Here is a 21,989-nt window from a genome sequence, read left to right as displayed (position 1 = left end):
AGGTGGCGAGAGAAGGTGAGACTTGGCAGAGGAACCAAAATCAACGCCTCAACCGTACCAAAATGGCTGAGAAATGGGATAAGACAGTCCAGGCAGAGAGGGAGGCAGTAGGTGACAGGCATTTCGAAGGGGGTAGAGTAAAAATCGAAATCGAAAGCTCAGACGAAATGGAGTATAACCAGGGGGAAGGTTTCAGGAGCAAGAATTTTGAAACAGGGCAAAGCAGCAAAGGAACTAAGCGGGGCAGAAAGGACGGAAGAAGGAAGGCGCGTGAACAGAGAGGCAGAGGTAGACCCCAACAGCCAATCACCAGCGAGGAGGGGAATTAGATGCAGAGAAGACGAAAAAGGGGGAAGAAATCGATCTGCATGGTGGTGCACGAAGCTGAACAGGCATACAATCTGGAGACCAATGTAGACATAAGGAAAATTATTGATGTTATGGAGGACAGAGTCTTGGAGGAACCGTCCGACCCGGAGATGGAAGAATGGACTTCTCAGCTACCTGACCCAGGCAACACTCGAGGCAGATTAACCCTTTACCGCCGCGCTCTTCACACATACTGGGTGCTGAAGCATCTCTTGGCAAAGGCCATGGAGCAAGTAGCGGCGGAGATGGTGGAAATGGCTCAGGAAACGGCGGCAGCGAAGAAGGAGGTGGCGAACGTTGAAGGGCTGCTCCGTCAATAGAACGAACAACTCAAGGAAATTCGAGAGATGCTGAAGGAGCTGGGGAAGACCAACGGCAGCAATGAAGCCAGAAGAGGAAATGCAGAGAATTGAGAGGCCTGTTAACTGTCTTCTTTTTGAATTTTGATGATATTGCACAGGTTTTTGGATTTTAGTTTGCATGCCATAGCAGTAGAAGTAAAGTTAGGTCTGTTAGTAGATCTTGGAAAGAATAGTTTTTTGGAAAAACCTGGAGAGATAGGGCTTAATGTCCTGCAAAGTTTTTTGATAGTATTCAGCATGAAAATCATTATTGAACATCTGATGAAGAGGAGCCAATAGATCCAGTTTCCCAGTTGGGCGGATTGAGGTTCTTAGGTTTGTACTTTTACATTTGATGTAGATAATAGAAATGTCGTAGCTTACAAAAAAAACAATTACTTTACATGATTTTTAATATAATAATTTTTGGTTTAAAATATTATCATTATATTTAAGATGTGTCACTAAAATATATATTAATTTTGATATGTAATATATTTTTAATATTATTATTTAATATTATTAATTAAATATTATAATTATAATTTATAGTATATTTTTAATATTATTAATAATAAAATATTATTAATGTCAATGTCAATATTATAATTAATATTTTAGTTTTCATTCATATTAATAATATAGGGTCATACATTAATAATTCTTATTCTTATAATATAGTGTAATAAAATAATGGTAATTTTTTAAATAGTAAATACAATAATTTTATTTATATTAATATTAAATTCATAATTTTTTATAATATATAATATCTATATTATTATATAATTTAAATTAAATTAATACGATTTATAGATAAATAAATTTAAATAATACTAAATTTAAATGAATCATTATTTGGTTTCAATATTAATATAAATATTAATATTATGATATGAATTTTTAGTTAATGTAACTAGCAATTGCCCCAAAAGGTGCAAAGAGAGGCCGATAGAATTTTTAAATTGAAAAACATGTATTTTAATTTTCATAATCAAACAATAACAATTCAAACATTAAATTTAATTTTTTTGTTTATTTTTTTACTAAGTTTATAATTTGTAAGTATATCAGAGTTTGTTAACAAAAACATGCATTCTGGAATGTCATTACAACTGCAAGCTGAAACATTAAATACTAGACACTCAAAATGCCAATGCATTCTAAAAATCAACCAAATTAAATTAAATTGAGTGTGTCACAGATCCATTTATGCATGCAAAATCATTTATAAAAAACAAGAAATTGTAATGTGGTTAAAAATTGTATGGAATCGTCTAACGAGGCAGAGGAATTACCGGAATGGCCAAAAGTGGCTGAAATCCGAGTAAAAAAATTTCAAAAAATCTCTTAGAGACAGTGTTTGAATCGTGTTTTTGATGGTGAAAATGGATTCAACACCATCAAAAATGTCGAAAACACTTAAAATTTTGAAGTTTAACAACTATAACTAGGATTTACAAAAATCCTTGCCGGATTTTCTCTAAATATAACCAGAATTTCTATAACTTTAAAAGTTCAAATTCAAAGGTTAGAAAATATGCATCTAGGAATCAAATCACTATGCAAAGACATTGCATTCATATTTGATTATAGGCTCCTAAGAATTGAGATAGTCAAGTAAAATTCAATTAACCACATGTAGTTTTTCTATATTGAATTGTAAATAGTGTTTTTCCATTCAATTGTAAACGATGGAGAGTTCATTCATGTAATGGGAAAATTTGACATCTTTGCATATTCATCTAAATTTTTATTTTCAATGTAAAGCAGTAATTGACTCCACAAGTTTTTATGTAAAGAAATAGTTGTCTCCACACTGAATTACAATAATTATATATAATTATATATATATATATATATATATATATATATATATATATAGATATAAAGTATTTTATTTTTTTATTATTTTTATTTTATATTTCAAGAGTAGAATGAATTGTAGGTCCATATATTGCTACACATAGAAACAAATCTTTGGACATTATTTATGTAAGCATTGAGCTTTGTAATTAATATTTGTGATGGAAAATTATTATTTTAATTGTAGAATTTACATACTTAGAAATAAGTATTTGGACATTATTACCCTAAGAATTGAAGTCAATAATTGATCTGTCATGGAAAATATTATTTTACCAAGCCAAAATTTTGCATAAGCATCTTAGTGAGAAAAAAACATATTTGAAAACAAATCCAATTTATATAGCTTCCAAAATACTTCTACTACATCAATTAGTAAAGGGAACCTAACTTTCCTTTATATTTATGCAACAAATATAATAAATCAAAGTATACTATTAAAGTAAGGCTATTGTTATTGGTTATGCAATTTAGCTTGCCTTCATATTTATGAAACAAATATACAACTCAAAAGTATACTATTAAGGTATGGAAAATGTTACTGATTCCATAATTCATAGAACATAACAAAGTAGGTCATAATGGCACATTATCTATTCTATTGCCTTGTAAACCATTTTTAATTAAGAGGAAATAAAAATAGTGCAAAAGGAAATGTTAGTATTTCTATGTTGAAGTGCGTGATCTAAAAAAAAGCTCCATCCAAGATGAATTGCTTCCTTTGCATTTTCCACAATGTTCTTAATCATTGATGGCTTCTTGATCTCATATGCACTGTAAGTTAAGTCTATCATGAGACTTCTTGAGGAACCTTCTACACATCATACATGCCATCTCATATGATTAAATCTATCACTAGGCTTCTTGAGGGATTGTCTACACATCATACATGCAATCTCATATGCACTGTAAATTAAGTCTAAAAAATATTTTCACTCGTCTACTAATTATTGTTTTACATTATTTTACATAACATGTAAAACTAAATTCAATATTTGTATCATGTATTAAAGAAATTTTTTATTTATAATATTTCATTTTAAAGATTAATTACGAAAACAAAAAAAAATGTTAAGAGAATAATTATAAAATAAAATTAAAGATAAAAAAAATAAAAATAAAAAATAAAAAATTTAAACCTAATCAACAATTTTCAAGGCTATCGTTCCAATACTTTTTGAGCCCCTCACCCAACAATCTTGAGCAATGGAGATTATTAAAGTTTTTGTGAAATACATTTACCTTGAGAAAAACATATTTATTTTATATATCTATATATATATATATATATATATATATATATATATATATATATATATATATATATATATTAAAAATTATAATTTAATATATATATTTTTTATTTTTTTAACAAAAATATAATAAATTAAAGTTCATCAAATTTCACATAATAGACAAATACTATTTATTATAATAAAAAAGAGTTATTGAAAATATATAAGTTAAATCTTTTGACTCCATATAAGAATAATATAATTGGAGCAATCTTGCTTATAAACAATCAAGGAACAATTTAAAATCTTGGTTAACACTTACAGGCGAGCATAGTTCGGCAATGTTACAGTTAACAGATGTAGTCAGGTCTTTCACTCTGGCTGTCAGTACAATTGTGTATAGGAGCCATAGGTTTGCGGCCATGGAACTTAGCGCAGATCCTGTCAAATTTACACCCAGTCTGGGCCAAGAGTACTGATTAATTTCTAATTGCTGATAGTAAATGCTTGCTGCTACAATACATGGTTGTTTGATTTTTGGTTCAGCCAGAAGAAAAACCGAAAATGCGTTTTCATTACAGACTAACAATAATTGCATCCTCTTGCAATTACTTAAAATGTATTCAGATAACATTACTTTTCAATTGGGTATGGCTCCCACCATTCCCGGAGCTATACAATCAGTTAATCATGGAGATAACCGGGTCAATCTTAGATCTTTATATCAAATTTGTTTTGTTTGGAGCCAAAAAATTTACCACAAACCATTCTTTCGATAAGAAAATTGGAAAAAGCAAGAGAAGGATGTACCTTGGCATCAGTCTCCATCTGGGCAGCTTTATCCTCTGCCTCAGGAATCCCATTTTCAGCACCAGTGGCAGTTCCAGCTGTTGCAGGTCCAGCAGCATTTTTGGCATCCTGCATATTAATATCAGCATTGTCACCAGCTGCAGATGTACCATTGTTTTGTGCATCATCTGTATCCATTGGAGCAGTCTCTTTCTCGCCATTTGATCCTTCTTTCACACTAGAAACAGGGACTGCTATTTCTTCTTCCTCAATCATCTGCAGGATACAAATAATGTTCTCATCCTAGTAGAGTTGAGCTTCCGATTTTTCATGTACATTACTCATATTATAAATAAAATATGAAAATCATATGTGAAACCCGTCATTACTTACAGTTGCAGAATCAATCAAAACTATTCCATGCTTATCCAACTGGACTCTTACTTTCAGCTTAGCCTTTTCACCTTTTGAAGTCTGGAAAGGACCAATGTGCAAAAACAGAAGAGTTTCAATGATTGGCAATTTTTTCTCACTCCACAATTTTTTCTCTCTCCCCCCTTCTATATCTCTTTCTTCTTGCTCTCCTCTCTCCCTCTCTCTCCATCTCTGTTATCACTCCCTCTCACTTTCTCCACGTTTGTCTCTAAATGTTTGTCTTCTTACCTTCCTCCCATCCTCTCTCCTTCTCTCTCTCACATCCTCGCTCTCTTCCTCCCTTTCTCTCCCACCACTCTCTCTCTCTCTCTCCCTCTCTCTCTCTCACTCTCACTATCTCCGTCTCTCTCCATCTCCTTCTCTCCTCCCTTATGTCCATCTCTCCTTCTTTGTCTCTCTATCTCACCCCCAAGCATAAACATTCTCTCTCTATATCTTCCTTGTCACACCCTCTCTCTCCACTTTTCTCTCTCTATGTATTTCTTCTTCCCTCCCTTTCTCTCTTTCCAACTCCATCTCTCCATCCCTCCTTTTATTTTCTCTCACTACCTCTATCTCTCCACCTCTATCACTCTATGTCTTTGTTCTTCTCTCCCATATATATCTAGAGTTTATATATATCATTATAATATAAAAAATTTAATATTGCAAATTAACTAAAAGTTATTAAGTTGAATGATATTAATATTAATATTAGATTTAATGATGTTTTTTACATGACATGATAACACAATTTATAATAAAACTACATCAAATGAATATTTTCAAATATTACAACTTTGATGTGGAAATATTTATGTCTATAGAGATCTTAATATATCCATAGAACAGCCCGGATGCGGGTGAAACAACGTGCCATCAATGCAGGCACTTGTCTCAACACCTGGGACGAGCTTGATTTGATGGGCATTCGATTTAAGGCAAGGGAGATTGGGTTCAATTCATTAACCATGTTAATAGTCATTAATAAGTTGCAGATCCGGAAGGACAGAGCCTTCAAGTCGAACGCGCCTGCTCAGAAATTGGATTGCGCAAGGATGAGGAATCCTTGTCCTCTGCCGGCGATGGAGGTTATGAACTGGCTATATAGGGGGCAGTACCAGTCACGCCAGGACCAGAGCAAGCAATTTGAAGTTCGTTTTGGGCAAGACACTTCTCCGGAGGGTCGTCTCAGGGTGGTGGAGCAGAGTTTCATTGCCCTCGCCTTAGGAAGTATGTCACGCAGCAGAGGAGTGCCTCGTCGAGGTAGTAGATCTGGTATCCGCATTGTGTATGAGGAGGAGGAGCAGCAACCTGTTGCTCCCATGGTTGCCATGGACCCTTCGTCCTCCAGCTCCGAGGAGGAATTTCTGCTTCTGCCGGACTCTTACCAGACAATTCGCCTTCGAATTCCTGGAAGACTCTTGCACTCAGATGTCATTCTTAACTTTTCGGTTTATCTCTCAAAGGCGGCTCCTGCAGATCTCTCTTCATCTTCTCTGGCCTCAGAGAACCTTCAGAGCAGTGAAATTTTCCTGGGGGACATGCTCGGGAGGGTGTATCGAGTCCCACGGCCCCTGGCCGCCGTCGAGCCGGATGAACAGCCTCCGCAGGCTCCGGTCCAGACGAATTCGACTCAGGCCATGTCGGTGCAGGAAATTCCGCCTCCGGGTAATGCTACTCAGGATAGACGAGAGGGCCAAGATTCGGTTCAGCCAGGTTCGGATGGGCAGCTTCGATGTGACGAGGAGCTGGTTATCTGGCTCGATTCGCCTAGTCCGGAGCTGAGGAATCCACCGGGATCGCCCCGCCACCCTTCCTGAGTCTACTTGGTTCAGCTTCTCCAGGTTTTTGTTTAAAGTTTTCTATGTATTTGATGGTTCTCAGTCTGGTCGTTCTCAGTTCTACTACTCTGCCTCCGCTTAGCGGTTTGTCTCTAGTCAGTACTGTGTCAAAGGTTAGCGTTTGTAGACTTTACAAAGTCTGTGTTTTGTCTGTCCGCTGTCCGAAGAACTCACATGGACAAAGTTTTGTAACTGGGTCTCACTGGAAAGATAGTCTGTTTCAGTTGTTTTTGTCAGAGGGCTGGCCTTGCCCCCCTCGGATGATGTAATCTTTGTAAATATTCTCTTACCTTAATATAGACTTAGACTTTACTTAGAAAAAAATATATATATATCCATAGAACATGTCTTTTTAAAGGTTCATTTTACAAATAATTAATTGAAAGAAATATTAAAAGATTCTACAGCAAGATTTTGGATTTTTTGTGTTGAATTAACTTTTTTACTTTGACTTAACAAATAGTAGTGGCTTAAGTAAAGCTTAAAGATTTTATTTTTTTTCCTAATTCGGAATTTTAATGTAGTAAAAAAAGTTGTTAAAATTGTATCTAGTTCTTTTTTTTTTTATCTATATAGTTATTTTTCTTTTTAGTTTTTTTATCTATATGGATATTTTCATTTTCGTTTGGGGCCAACACTCTTCTTTTCTATTTTCATTATTATTATTATTATTTATTGGAGACACAAACATAAACACACTTATCGATAGAATTACACTAGAATTACACTAAAACCATGATATTTACCATTTATATTCATAATTTCTAACAACATAATTACACAATAACCATGTTATTGATAACTGATATTCATAATCTCTAACAACAATAAGACTTGTGTTACCTAAATGGTTATATAAAATTTAATATCTATATTTATAATTTAAAGTGAAATAAAAATTATATAATGTAGAATGAAAGAAAAAAAAATAAAAAAATAAATATATAAATATATATATATATATATGATTTTAAATTATATAATGTATATTGAAATTAAAAATATTTTTTTAATGTTGAAAAAAAATGGCATACATTTTTTTATAGCAAAATAAAAAATATGTTAATTTAGAAAAAGAAATTGTAATTTACAATAAAATTAAATATATGATTCAAATTTAAAATCAAAATATTAGAGTTGAAACTTCTTTACTCAAACGGCGAGACAAACACTTTCCTATTCTGGATTTTATAAGCAAATAATAGTAAAATTAATTACTTGAGTCATCAATAAATATCTATATATAATTTTGCAAACCAGGAAAATAAGTAAATGTGTCTTTGATACCAGTATGTAACCAGCTTAGATCTTGTATACACAACAAATAAGAGCAATAGCAAAACTACCCACATCCACCCAAACAAATTACATGTTTACTCAACTCTTAGGTTGAAATGGGGCGGGAAAAACCTTAACAATGTTTTCAGAAAGGAATGTGCTTCCTAAAACACAATCGTAAGGGAATTATGATGACTTCTATTATATAAAATGAGTATGTAGCAATTGTTGATGAATATGCTTATTTTCCATATAATGCCAAAGCAGTTTGCAGTTGAAGAACCATATGATGTGTTCAAATTAAGATTAATTTCCTCTCTGATAAATTGTACAACTTTCAACAAACAATCTAGACAATAAATAGAATGTCTCTCATAGGCGGGAACGCTGTAGAGGGTTCTCCTTTAAATGGGCAATTTTATTTCTTCTTGGTGATTAACTAAAGGGTGATAATCAAAGACCAAATATTTTCCAAATAGAGTATAAAAAGGCGTACTCCAATATAGAATCATAAAAATGAAATCTAAAAACATACATATAAAGCATAAGATAAAGCAGTCTTGAAAATAATTCTTACTCTTTTAGGACGTTGCAGTACTTCTTACTCTTTTCAGACGTCGCAATAGAGAATTCTTGAATTGGTGTATGCTTCTCCCACAAGAGGCTGGGTCACGCTTGTGTGCTTTATCAAAATCATAAAATCTACTTGACATAACGATTCTATTTCATTAGCGACACGAAGAATGGGAGCAACGCTCGCATGAGATGAAGGCACGATTTCTGTGTCAAATACTTCTGTCGAAAATGTGTGCACGATTTCTGTGTCAAATACTTCTGTCGAAAATGTGCCTCTTGGTACACTCGCTGGGTTTCCAAATAAACGCCTAGAACTTGTCATTTTCAAGACTTTAACTGGTGGAAGTCACATTAAGTGTGAACAATTTATTTTTTTAAAAACACTCTTCGCTGCCTTCAAAACCTTTGAAGGTATTTTTTTTATTGACATTGTCGAGGTCAATTCCTGCAACCAAGAACGAAGAATTGTAAGAAAGCTCAGGAAGCCAAAAAAAGATATGTAAATTGGAGCAGCAAGAGCATAAACAGACACAATTATTGCAGTAGAGCACTGTGAATAAGTACACTGTAAATACGATTAAGAGAAGTTCGTTCATACGAATAAGTACATTGTAAATACGATTAAGAGAAGTTCGTTCATGCGACCTTCGTTGCTGTGAATGAAGTATGTTGGCAGCTAATAAAGGAAACGTAAAGAAACAACCTGGAGCAACTTGTACCAAGCCACTGCTTCGACTGTACCAACTGCCTTTCCAACCACATTGGCGATTTTGATGCCTCAGCGTAGTAATTGTATGCAGATGTGGCTGAAATTACCACTCCAACTGATAATGGCACCATTGAAATTGTCACTACATCCTAAGAATGTGCCACCATTCCGGCAAGTTGCATAACTCATAGAACATACCAGCAAGTTGCAGGTGTCAAATTACAGTGCGATGGACACATGTCAATCAGATTAGAGTATGCCACATGTCAATCAGAGAATCAAAAGGTAGATGAAAAAGCTCATCCAAAGGAAGGCCTATGGGCCTAAATATTAATAACTTGTATAATAGAATAAATTTATATTAATTTAAATTAATATAATTGGCATTAATATTAAATAGATTAATAAATTTATTATAATTTTATATTTTAATTAATATGATTATTTATGTTATAGTATATTATTTGGTTAATCGGTAACTTTAGTGAATACATTAATTTTAAATAACACATTAATTTTAATATATTATTAATATTAAATTTAAATAATAATAAATTTTTAGTTTTTATTCATAAATTTAAATAATAACAAAATTTGTATTTTATGTTCGATTTTATATAAATATTAATGTAACATCTTAATTTTTTAGTTAATATGACTATTAATAATTACAAATTATAAATTTTGCGAGAGATTTTTTGGCGAAAATCACATGAGAAACCATTTGTCGACGCGTTTCGAACCAACCAGTGTGGTTTATCGTCAGGACAAGTTGAAGAAACAGATCTAGCTTAGCATGTTAAATAGTCTAAGCAGAGACTCCAACGGCTAAATCGACCAACGGCTAATTTTGACCTGTGGTCCATAGGTCAAATACTATTCATTAATTTAATATTATTATTATTTTTTTTGATATTAATACATAAATTATTTATACTGATTAGTTATAAAAAATTAATTTATTAATTTATTAATATATATATATATTAAAGTTATAATATTAGGTTAATAATACAAGTTAGGATCCAAAATAAATAAAATATTATAAGTGGTTAGTTTAAGAGGATAATTCACTTATTTATTTAAATTATCCATTGATATATATCTATATATATATATATATATATATATATAAAAGGTTAAAATTAGTTAGAAAAGGTAAATTATTTAATTTAATAATATAAGTAATTTTTGTTTAATTAAGTTATTTATTTTAATTATCATAAAAATAATAATTTTATGATAATAGTTAGTTAAAAATATTAATAAATAATTAAAATATTATGTAAAAATTAAATCATTATAATGGTTAGTTAAAAATAAATAATTAAAAATTATTATATTTAAGGGAAAAAAAATTTCCTAGGGGACCAATCCCTTAAAATAAATTAAATAAAAATAATATTATGATAAAAGTTTAAAAATATATATATATATATGATAATAGTTAGTTAAAAATATTAATAAATAAATGAAATGTTATGTTAAATTAGTAATTAAAATAATTCATGACAGTGGTTAGTTAAAAATAAATAATTAAAAATTATATTTAAGGGCAAAAAAAAAAAGAAAAAAAGAAAATAGAAGAGTATTACCCTAGGGGACCAATCCCTTAAAATAAAATAAAATAAATAAAAATAATATAATGATAATATTTAGTTAAAAATTATTAATAAATAATTAAAATATAGATATATATTTTTATTTATTTAATTTATTATTATTATTATTATTATTATTATTATTATTATTATTATTTTAAAATAAATAATTAAAAATAATAAGTTAAATTAGATTAGAGGAAATAAAAACAGGACTATTTTTATATAAATGAATATAAAAGAAAGAGAAAGTATGAATGAAAAATTAATATAAGTCAAATTAAAAATATATATATATAATAAAATAAATAAATAAACAAATAGGAATAAATAAATAAAAACCAAAATCAAATAAACTAAACTAAAATAATAATAATAATAATAATAATAATAATAATAATAAAAATAATAATAAATAAATAAATAAAAGTATCAAAAAAAAAGAAGGACGACGGGACCCAACACCGACTGATTTTCCAGCCATCATCTCTATTGAGATTACTCGGCCTCTTTTCAATCTCAAGCGCCTCCCTAAATTTCTGATGATGGAAGTGCAAAACCTTAGCAATAACACTAGCTTCCTCAATACAAACATGATGATTGGTTTTCTCAGCATGCTCACCTAAAGCGGAAGACTTAGTTCGCCTATGCTTAAGGTCTGCAGCATGCTCACTAATCCTCTGATTGATGGAGCGACCAGTTTCCCCAATGTAGGGGGTCCCACAGGAACAGGGGATCAAGTACACACCTTTCATATCTTTAGGGTCGATAGGATCCTTCGCTGATCGAAGTGACATGCGAATGGTGTTCAAGGGCCTAAAGGTCATAGGGACACTATGCGTCTTGAGAATCCTACCAATCTTATCAGTAGTCCCCTGAACATACGGAAGATGGACATTTAGGGAGGCGCTTGAGATTGAAAAGAGGCCGAGTAATCTCAATAGAGATGATGGCTGGAAAATCACTCGGTGTTGGGTCCCAGCACTCTCATCCTAGTCGTCCTTTTTTTTTTTGATACTTTTATTTATTTACTTATTATTATTTTATTTTTATTATTATTATTATTATTATTATTATTATTATTATTATTATTATTATTATTATTTTAGTTTAGTTTATTTGATTTTGATTTTGGTTTTTATTTATTTATTTTTTTTTTTTATTATATATATATTTTTAATTTGACTTATATTAATTTTTCATTCATACCTTCTCTTTCTTTTATATTCATTTATATAAAAATAGTCCTGTTTTTATTTCCTCTAATCTAATTTAACTTATTATTTTTAATTATTTATTTTAAAATAATAATAATAATAATAATAATAATAAAATAAATTAATTAATTAATTAAATAAATAAAAATATATATCTATATTTTAATTATTTATTAATAATTTTTAACTAAATATTATCATTATATTATTTTTATTTATTTTATTTTATTTTAAGGGATTGGTCCCCTAGGGTAATACTCTTCTTTTTTCTTTTTTTTTGCCCTTAAATATAATTTTTAATTATTTATTTTTAACTAACCACTGTCATGAATTATTTTAATTACTAATTTAACATAACATTTCATTTATTTATTAATATTTTTAACTAACTATTATCATAAAATTATTTATTAATAATAATTTTTTTTTTTTTTTTTTAACTTTTATCATAATATTATTTTTATTTAATGTATTTTAAGGGATTGGTCCCCCTAGGAAATTTTTTTTCCCTTAAATATAATAATTTTTAATTATTTATTTTTAACTAACTATTATCATGATTTAATTTTTACATAATATTTTAATTATTTATTAATATTTTTAACTAACTATTATCATAAAATTATTATTTTTATGATAATTAAAATAAATAACTTAATTAAACAAAAATTACTTATATTATTAAATTAAATAATTTATCTTTTCTAACTAATTTTTACCTTAACTATATATATATATATATATATATATATATATATATATATATATATATATAAACAATAATCAATGGATAATTTAAATAAATAAGCGAATTATCCTCTTAAACTAACCACTTATAATATTTTATTTATTTTGGATCCTAACTTGTATTATTAACCTAATATTATAACTTTAATATATATATATTAATAAATTAATTAATTAATTTTTTATAACTAACCAGTATAAATAATTTATGTATTAATATTAAAATAATAATAATAATATTAAATTAATGAATAGTATTTGACCTATGGACCATAGGTCAAAATTAGCCGTTGGTCGATTTAGCCGTTGGAGTCTCTGCTCAGACTATTTAACATGCTAAGCTAGATCTGTTTCTTCAACTTGTCCTGACGATGAACCACACTGGTTGGTTCGAAACGCGTCGACAAATGGTTTCTCATGTGATGAACCACACTGGTTGGTTCGAAACGCGTCGACAAATGGTTTCTCATGTGATGAACCACACTGGTTGGTTCGAAACGCGTCGACAAATGGTTTCTCATGTGATTTTCGCCGAAAAATCTCTCGCAAACTTGTTATGGATCACAGAAGCCTCAGCTCTACAAATTATAAATTTATGCTATAAATATTTTATTAAGATGATATTTTATATTATAAATTTATGTTATAAATATTTTATTAAATTAATATTTAATTTTTATTTTATAATTATAATAAATTTATATATTTAAATAATAATAATTTTTATTTTTATTCGTAAATTTAAATAATAATCCAAGTTGTATTTTATATTTGAATTTACATAAATATTAATGTAACATTCTTTTAGTTAATATGACTATTAATAATTTTCTTTTAGTTAATATGACTATTAATAATTTTATATTATAAATTTATGCTATAAATATTTTATTAGGATGATATTTTATATTATAAATTTATGTTATAAATATTTTATTAAATGGACATTTAATTTTATTTATGGTTTTATTAATTTGATAAATATATTATTTTTTCTTTTTAATTTTTGTTTTAATACATATGTTTATTGATAAGTTTATGGTTATATTAGTCATAATTCTATTTAACACAGCTAAAAAATGATTTTATTGATTTTGGACTGTGGTTTTTTGTGTGGTAGGAAGTTTCTTCATATGATTATGAATCTAATTATTTATATTTTTTTATCATTTGAAATTTTGGAATTTTTTCCTTTACCTCCAACTATCCATTATAAATTTAGAACTATTTGCAAGGAATCGAAGACAATTTTGGAAAACCCTATTTTCTTGTTACAATCCAATCAATCAAATTATTATGAACAAATTTGGATTTTATGGTTCAATCAATCCAATTATCATAAACGAATTTGGATTTTATGGTTCCTTTATTTCATAATGAAGACAATTGTTTTATTGTTGAATATCTTAATCAAAATGTGTGCATATCTCATTTTCGTGTGTGATTCATATAGTCAAGTTACAGAGTGGAGTATACATTTGGATATATGGTTTTTTTTATCTTTACTAGCATAATGCTCCCATTCATTAATTATTTTGTGATGGATCCATTTACAAAAGCCTTTGAAAACATAGAGACTGAAATTCTTTATATTGTTAGAAAATATGACTAAGTTATTCTAAAATATATTTATGAAAGAATGCAATCAAAGTTTTACATTTATAGTAGCCTTGATTGGGTTTGAAAAAAGACATAACTTCCTTTTGATGGTACTTGGCCTCCTAGAGAGCTAGTTTTCTATAAACCTATATTGTTTTAATTATATTTGGACAAAAAAATATGAAAATTACCCTATATAACTATCGTTTGATATTTTAAAAAATGAATAGAAATTTTGTTTATTCCAATCACTAACCTACGAGGTAGATAATTATAACGTAAGGTAGGTAATTATATAATAATTTGTTAATATATCTCATCAATAAAAACTCCATCTTTATTTTTGAAAAATAGAAAATTTCTATTTTGGTCAACCCAACCTTAGATGGAAAATTGACTGAATTATTAAAAAACAATCTATATATATAACTAACAAATATCCTGATTATATTTTGTTTTGAACAATTCATGGCGTGGTACTTGTATGTAATTTAGTTAAATGGAAAATTGACTACTTTAAATATAATCAGAATTATTACAAAAACATTCTACATATATAAATAACAAATATCCTGATTATATTTTTTTTGAACAATTCATGGCGTGGTACCTATATGTAGTTTAATTTTGTTATATGACTTTGAAGACTAGCCTCTATTCCCAACCACTATTGATAATATATCCCATCAATAAAGGTCTATGTTCCAGTTTTAGTACTCGAAAATTGCAATGATGTAATTGAATCTCGAATTTTTTTTTCGAAAATTGCAATGACGTAATTGAATCTGGAAATTTTTCCAATGGTTACCCATATAGATTCTATTCATAAAGTTCCACTATTGGATATAGACCTGAAGTCTTAAACTATTAAGCATTTTGAAATTTGTTGACGAAATATCTAAACTATTAAGCATTTTGAAATTTGTAAACGCAATATTTTCATTTTATATATTTGGGCTAAAATTTTTAAATTGAAAAAATATATACTTTTCCTAATAAACTTCCATGAATAAATATACTTGCTATAAAACCATGTTTCAACTATTTTCAAATATCTGACAATCTAATATCCAAATTTCTATTTTGATATTATATACTTCCAAATCATTCTCATATACTTCCAATTCATGTAACACTTACAGCACAGGGTTTTCATTATATGGTTGTTTAGTTTATCTCGCTAACTTGATCACGGATTTATCCCTTCCTACTTTACTATTTACACAATACAAACTCAAATTCGAGAGAGTGACCTATAATAATAATAATTTTGACATATAATAGCTTTAATATACTTCCTTATAATAGGATATGCTATTTTTTATTATAATTTTGATATATAATAGTTTTAATATTGTTATCTTTATTATGTAATTGTGATATTTAATAATTTTAATACGTTTTTTTTATTATATATAATTGATAATTGTTTTGTTAATTTTATTATAATATTTTTATTAATAATAATTTTAACATAGTGTAGTTTTATTGATATGTTCTTTTAAATATACAATTTTAATATAATAATTTTAGTCCAATACAATATAAATATAAATCTAATACACCTCTTTATGTATTTCTTTATTATTTAATAATAATTTAAATACGATTATTTTGATTAAATACCAAATAAAAATCCAGCTGATTTATTCTACACATCGCCGCGTTGGGACGTTAATTTATAAACACGAGAATTGCGTGTTTGTCAAAACTTAACCAGTTCGGGTTATCGTATCATTAAGCACGGACAATTTCATGTACTTTTGTTTTCTCCTACAATTTCATCGACTTTTGACCATCCCCCTATACATTACGCGGCATCAAGCAGCGTATCTCTGTCAGGCCCACAAATTCGCCTCCAATTAGAAGCGTTTGTAAAGTAATTTCTGACCTTGGCGTCACAATTTTATGTAGGTTAATAAAAGGGTATTTGTTTGAGGTGTATATTATTTGGTTGGTTTGGATTTCAATTAGGAGTTTAGTGGAAAATTAGAATTCAACAGAATACTCATATATTTTAATTTTTTTTTTTTAATGGGAGAGACTAGTTCCTTTTAGAAGTATTTATGAGCTCTCTTTTTTGTACATATATGTGTCAGAACAAGTTGACAGCACATCAGGACATTCACATTACAACCAGTATATGCTACTGCGTAGTGGAACCGAAATATACGCATGAGATCATATCATATAAGCTGAGCATCGGCGCAGCTCTACAGGACTCGAACACGACGGAAGTGCGTACAAACCTACTACCCCTACTGCTACATCCTACACTCATGTGCTCATATATTTTAAATTATATCAGTGAACTTTGAAATTGAAATTGATGATTATTTTACCATAAAAGTTAATTAATAGGTTCACCACAATTCAATAGACACGTCGCGCATGAATATATTTCACATCTCTTTCAAAGGATCCGATCGGTTCTGGCTATCTGATTTGTCCAACCTACCAGTCCTTACTATCTGGACACTGTAGCCCATGAAATCTCATTTTATGATTTTTTTGAAGTCAAAAATATTGAAAATAAAATGTATACCATTTTAAACGTGAACGTGGACTTCCCCCATAGCATCATAACGGAATTTAAATTAAAATTATAAATCTTTCCACTTAAAAATTTTGAGGGTCCATGAAACAAAGTAAAAGCTTACCGACCAAAAAAACTTGGTATCATAAAATTTATCGATTTTTGTTTTAAAATATAATTTTAATTTTAATTTTAAAATTATAAATCTTTATATTTAAAGATTTTGAAAGTCTTTGAAACAAAGTAAAATCTTCGTGACCAAAAAAAACTTAATATGTAGGTTCGTTAAAACATTTTAATCAATGAAATCATTTATAATAATATTAATTTTAATAAATATATCAATAGCAAAGTATAAAAATTGACCGAGATACCTCAGCAATGAGGAATCAGTTCTGAGGGGCGAAGTCGCTGACCAAAAGCCTCTCTAGAGTTTCTTTTGCTTCACTGTAATTTGATCCACGTGCACCCACAGCTGATAAAAGCTATTTTGGGTCGAATTGACTGTTCCAATGGAGATAATTATTTCAAGTCGAAGAGTATGATTGAGAGATAGAGATAGATGTAGAAATTTTCACTGTAGATCACCTGATAATGCAATGTATTAAAGCAAAATACTTGATCTATTTCTACAAACAAACTTGCAAAAGCTTAATCGATTTTGAGCAAGATCAAATAGAACACATATAACAGAGAATGAGAATTCAATCACACATTAACACAGAAAAATCAATCACACATTAAACGAATATTCAGGGAAAGCCTCAGCTAAAAACCCCCTAAAATATTTAGTGTTATTAATATTTGTTATTAATTTTATTTTTTTATAGGCATATTTATTTCGTATTGATTGTTGTCAAAAGCCCGCTTCATTGGTTGTTGGGTACCCTTTTAACAACCCTATCGTCGCATTGGTGTTTGATAGTCAGGAATGAATGAAATATATATACATTTGCTATGGAAAAGTTTCGAGTAGTTTGGGTGGGAGCATATATATATATAAATATAATATGCATTTTATAAGTATGATGTTTAATGATGTGACTCCAAAACATTTAAGCTTCGATCTTGTCACAAAGTTTTATATGCTAAGATTTATGATTAAGTGTGATATGGTTTACGACGGATTGAAACAGTGTTATAGAGTTTGGTCGTGGTTTGACGTGCTCAGTATGCAACATATTGTATGGGTTGTCCAAGTAACAGTGTTATAATTTTTGGTCGTGGTTTAATGTGCTCAGCATGCAACATATTGTATGGGTTGTCACTTTGATTTGATGAAAAGTTTTGTTATAATAAATTTATTTGGTTAGGGGCTCTGATTTGGTGATATATTTTCATTTAGTATGGTAATGGTTTTTAGATACATGAATTAATAACGTTAGTAGCAATTAATGACTTATTTTCGGTATTAATTCCGTAAGTATAAGGGTGTTGTCAAGTTTATTGGTTGGATTCTTTTTGTTGTAAAATTTATTTAGTTTGCTTTGAAATTTATGTGTTGAGAACTAGGCAATACGATGTGATCTCCTTCTGATTTGGCTTGAATTCTAGGCTTTTGTATGGTTGATTAAGTAAGGTGATTGTGTTCGGTTGGTAGTTGACTTGGCGTGATTCTGATGGTTTGATTGGCTGGTTCACTATGAGACTTGATCTGACTTTTGTCTATTGTTAATCTATTGCTTGGCATTCCTCCACGTCGGCATTTCCCCGCTCAAGCATGCATGATTGGTATGCATGAATGTGTTGTTGGGAAACATACTTTCATTAATGAGGCATGTATGTATCTTGTTCATGCTTTTATTCCACCATCTCTAGTTGAGCATTTCAATTCTTGACAAATCCCAAAACCCTACCATATTTTTATCCTTGCCATTTGATAATTCCCTAATCTCTATGAGAAAATTATGGTGGTTTGTAAGGGCTTGTTGTGTCTGGAGCTTGGTACCATGGCTTGGAGGTGGTTGGTGCAAATTTAGTTTCTTGTTGTAGCTCTTTTGTTCACCAAGTATGTACCAAAATTGTTGTCATTTGTTTTCTTTGTGAAAGATGTGAGTTTTCCCCATTTTCTTTGTCATGCTCCCTTTTTGGTGTCTCCATGTGAATATATATGTATATATTTTCTCTCAGTTGGCAATCAAATTTACCCCTTAAACACACAATGTCAAATCCAATTCCAGTCATGAATTTTGTCTAGTTTTGATAGCACTTTCGTGTGCATTATGACTAAAATCCCTCGAGGCTTTAACGCCTTGGGCTTATGTAGTATGGCATTAATAAAAGAGCTCAGCTATTCATGGCCGTTGTCATTAATTTTTCACCCCTTGATTAGTTAACTGACAATTAATTTTTTTCATCGTTGGTTGGCTCTTATACGAAAATTCATATGTCGAAGCTTATTTTTTCTTTCAATGGCCCTTGAGTTATATGGGTTTTGTTTAAAATTCCATCATTGGTTACATTTCAAATTAAATAATCCTCTTTGATGGATATTCATTAAATTCTAATCTAATTATTATCCTATATGAGGAGCTTTCGAGGCCTTAGGGCTTTGAGCAGCAAACCCATGCCAAGGCCATGCACAAGTAATCTTGCTCAATTTGTGTTTGAAGTCTACTGCCAAACACACCCGCATAAAAATACTTACTGGTGGCATCCTTCTTCTTTGAATGGCCTAGGGTTTACATTGCATCCTCACCATTGGGTCTATTTGTAGATTAAAAAGAATTACATATTCATTTGTGGCTCCAGCAAAATCTATTTTAATTATTATGAAATGCAACAAAAATCTTTGATTGTCTTCAATGGTCCATTCCACTCATTCATTTATATCATTTGTTATTGCTTGTTATGATACCATGAGCACTTATCGAATATTTTTAGGTCAAGTAGAGGAAATTTGTTTCAAGTTAGGGTATCGAACCATTTTGTTTTAATTTTTGTATGCCACCGAGGTTGATTATAATTCTATATAATTGCATTACTATTCCTCGTTTCAGTAAGTTTTCTCCTATCATTTTTCTTAAAAGACTCAATGTCTTGTTCATGAATTAATGGACGATGACATGCTAGTTATCACCTATGTGTAATCAGCAATTAAATATATATGTTGCAAAGTGAGTTTCTTTAATCAAAACAGAGGCAAAGCAAGAAGAAATAAAAATCAACATTTAGGTGTTATAGGGAAATAGAACTAAGAATTTTATTCCATTTCAATGCTAATTCTCAAATTTGAACATAGTTTTTACGCTCATAGATGACAAAATTTGTTAGGGTTACCTCAAAATCAGTTTGAGGAACAACCTCAATCACAAAAACCCTTGTTTCAACGACCTCCTCCTGTAGGCATTCCTCCCTCTGCACAAAATTGCCCCCCTAGTCAATCCAAATAATGACAGTTGGGAACAAGTTATTCCTGCACAACCTCTGTGTGAAATGCAAGGTTAGCCTGATATGTCTCCTCCTAATCATCCCCCTAAATCTCATATGTCTCGTCTACAATTTTTTGTTTCTCATGTCGTACATACGTCTCCTAATGTACCTAAACCATCCACTACTCCTTCGCTGCATGCCTCCTCTACACATCGAGTCTCCCAATAGCGCAAGACATTGTCTAACTTAGCTGGTCAACCATCAAAGTTCCCTGTCATCCCTTTACCTATTGCTAGTGAGCATGAAAATAATGCTCAAGCCAATTCTTCTGGTTCATCTCAGGGATCTTCACATTTAGTGTCATCACGCCTACAGCAAGAGGAGAGACAAGCAGAGTCAGCTCCTTATCACATGCAGGGGAATTAATTTTGGTTTTTATTTGGGCACAAGTTGAATGTTTTTGATATCATCGTTTACAGTTTTATGGCATGTGACTTTTCGGTTTATCTGTTGGATCCTATGTTTATATTTTGATGATACTTTAGCACAGGAGAAACAAGTTTAGTATATACATTTATGTATTTTTTATGCATATGTATATTTTTTTGGCGCCACTTTACATATATGATTGATACGTGGAGAAACAAGGTGGACTAGAGATACAAGGTTCTGTTTATGGGCTTATGATGTGATATATTTATGTGATGATATGGATTTATTTTTACTACATAAGGATTTATGGTTATGGAACAATCTTGTTATGTTTTATGATGGTCAACATTTATGAGATAAATAAAGTTGATGCTTTCAATTTAAATATGTTTTAAAAGAGACAAAGAGGCATCATCAAATGGAAATGAGAGTCCCTCTTATTAGTGTTTAACTTTTAATTTAAGAAATTTTAAATCTATCCTTTAAAAGTCCCTCCTCTTGACCCTAATTACCTTGATTAGGAATATAACTAATTTGATCTTTTAAGATTGGAACCTGTCAAAACCACTTGAGGCCTCTTTAAAAGGAGGAGATATTTATGAAGACAAAAGGGAGAACATTGTGAAGAGAGGTATGCTACCACAATTTTAGTTTGTTCCTTATTCGTCTGATTTTATTTTCCATAAACTAGAAAATTGATCTTAATGGTGACAACAGTTTTATCTCTAAAGGAGAGACCAATTAAAGTGACTTCCCTCAATTATTCAAGGACTTCTAAAGGTATCTCATGTTCTTTATGATCATTTACTTGTTGTTCTGAAGGCCTGGTTTTTATTTTATCAGTGATAACAATGATCATTTTGCATAAAGAAAACTTCCCATTCATCCAAATTAATTGAAAGATCAATATTTGATCACTCTCATCAGGTTTCCTTGATGGTTGTATATGAATCTGTACATTGTAGTAGTTTGACTCATAGAACTGGTCAATGGTCTTTGTAAAGGCCTGCTGTGAAGATCTGACTATTATTTGAAAAAAATCATTTTGTTCTTTTATACAATCT

The 21,989-nt window shown here is 29.9% G+C and overlaps 1 protein-coding gene across 1 annotated transcript; it reads right to left on the bottom strand.

The window, feature by feature from the left end:
• Positions 1–4,467: 4,467 nt before the first annotated feature.
• On the bottom strand, positions 4,468–5,075 carry LOC149264466 (heat shock 70 kDa protein 14-like). Its single transcript, XM_089389735.1, has 2 exons — positions 4,994–5,075; positions 4,468–4,876 (listed from the first exon to the last, which is right to left on the bottom strand). The coding sequence occupies exon 2, from the start codon at positions 4,874–4,876 to the stop codon at positions 4,523–4,525; it is 354 nt and encodes a 117-aa protein (XP_089245861.1). The 5' UTR covers positions 4,994–5,075; the 3' UTR covers positions 4,468–4,522.
• Positions 5,076–21,989: the final 16,914 nt, after the last annotated feature.

Source organism: Pinus tabuliformis, chromosome 6 (assembly GCF_031772625.1).
Source record: "Pinus tabuliformis cultivar Carrire ecotype Pingquan chromosome 6, CPIR1, whole genome shotgun sequence".
NCBI lineage: Eukaryota > Viridiplantae > Streptophyta > Pinopsida > Pinales > Pinaceae > Pinus > Pinus tabuliformis.
Note: the sequence above shows the minus strand (reverse complement) of the source record. Positions and strands in the feature narration are given on the sequence as shown.

Coding starts and splice junctions, on each gene's coding strand:
- LOC149264466 (XM_089389735.1), bottom strand. CDS start 4,876: ATGATTGAGGAAGAAGAAATAGCAGTCCCTGTTTCTAGTGTGAAAGAA.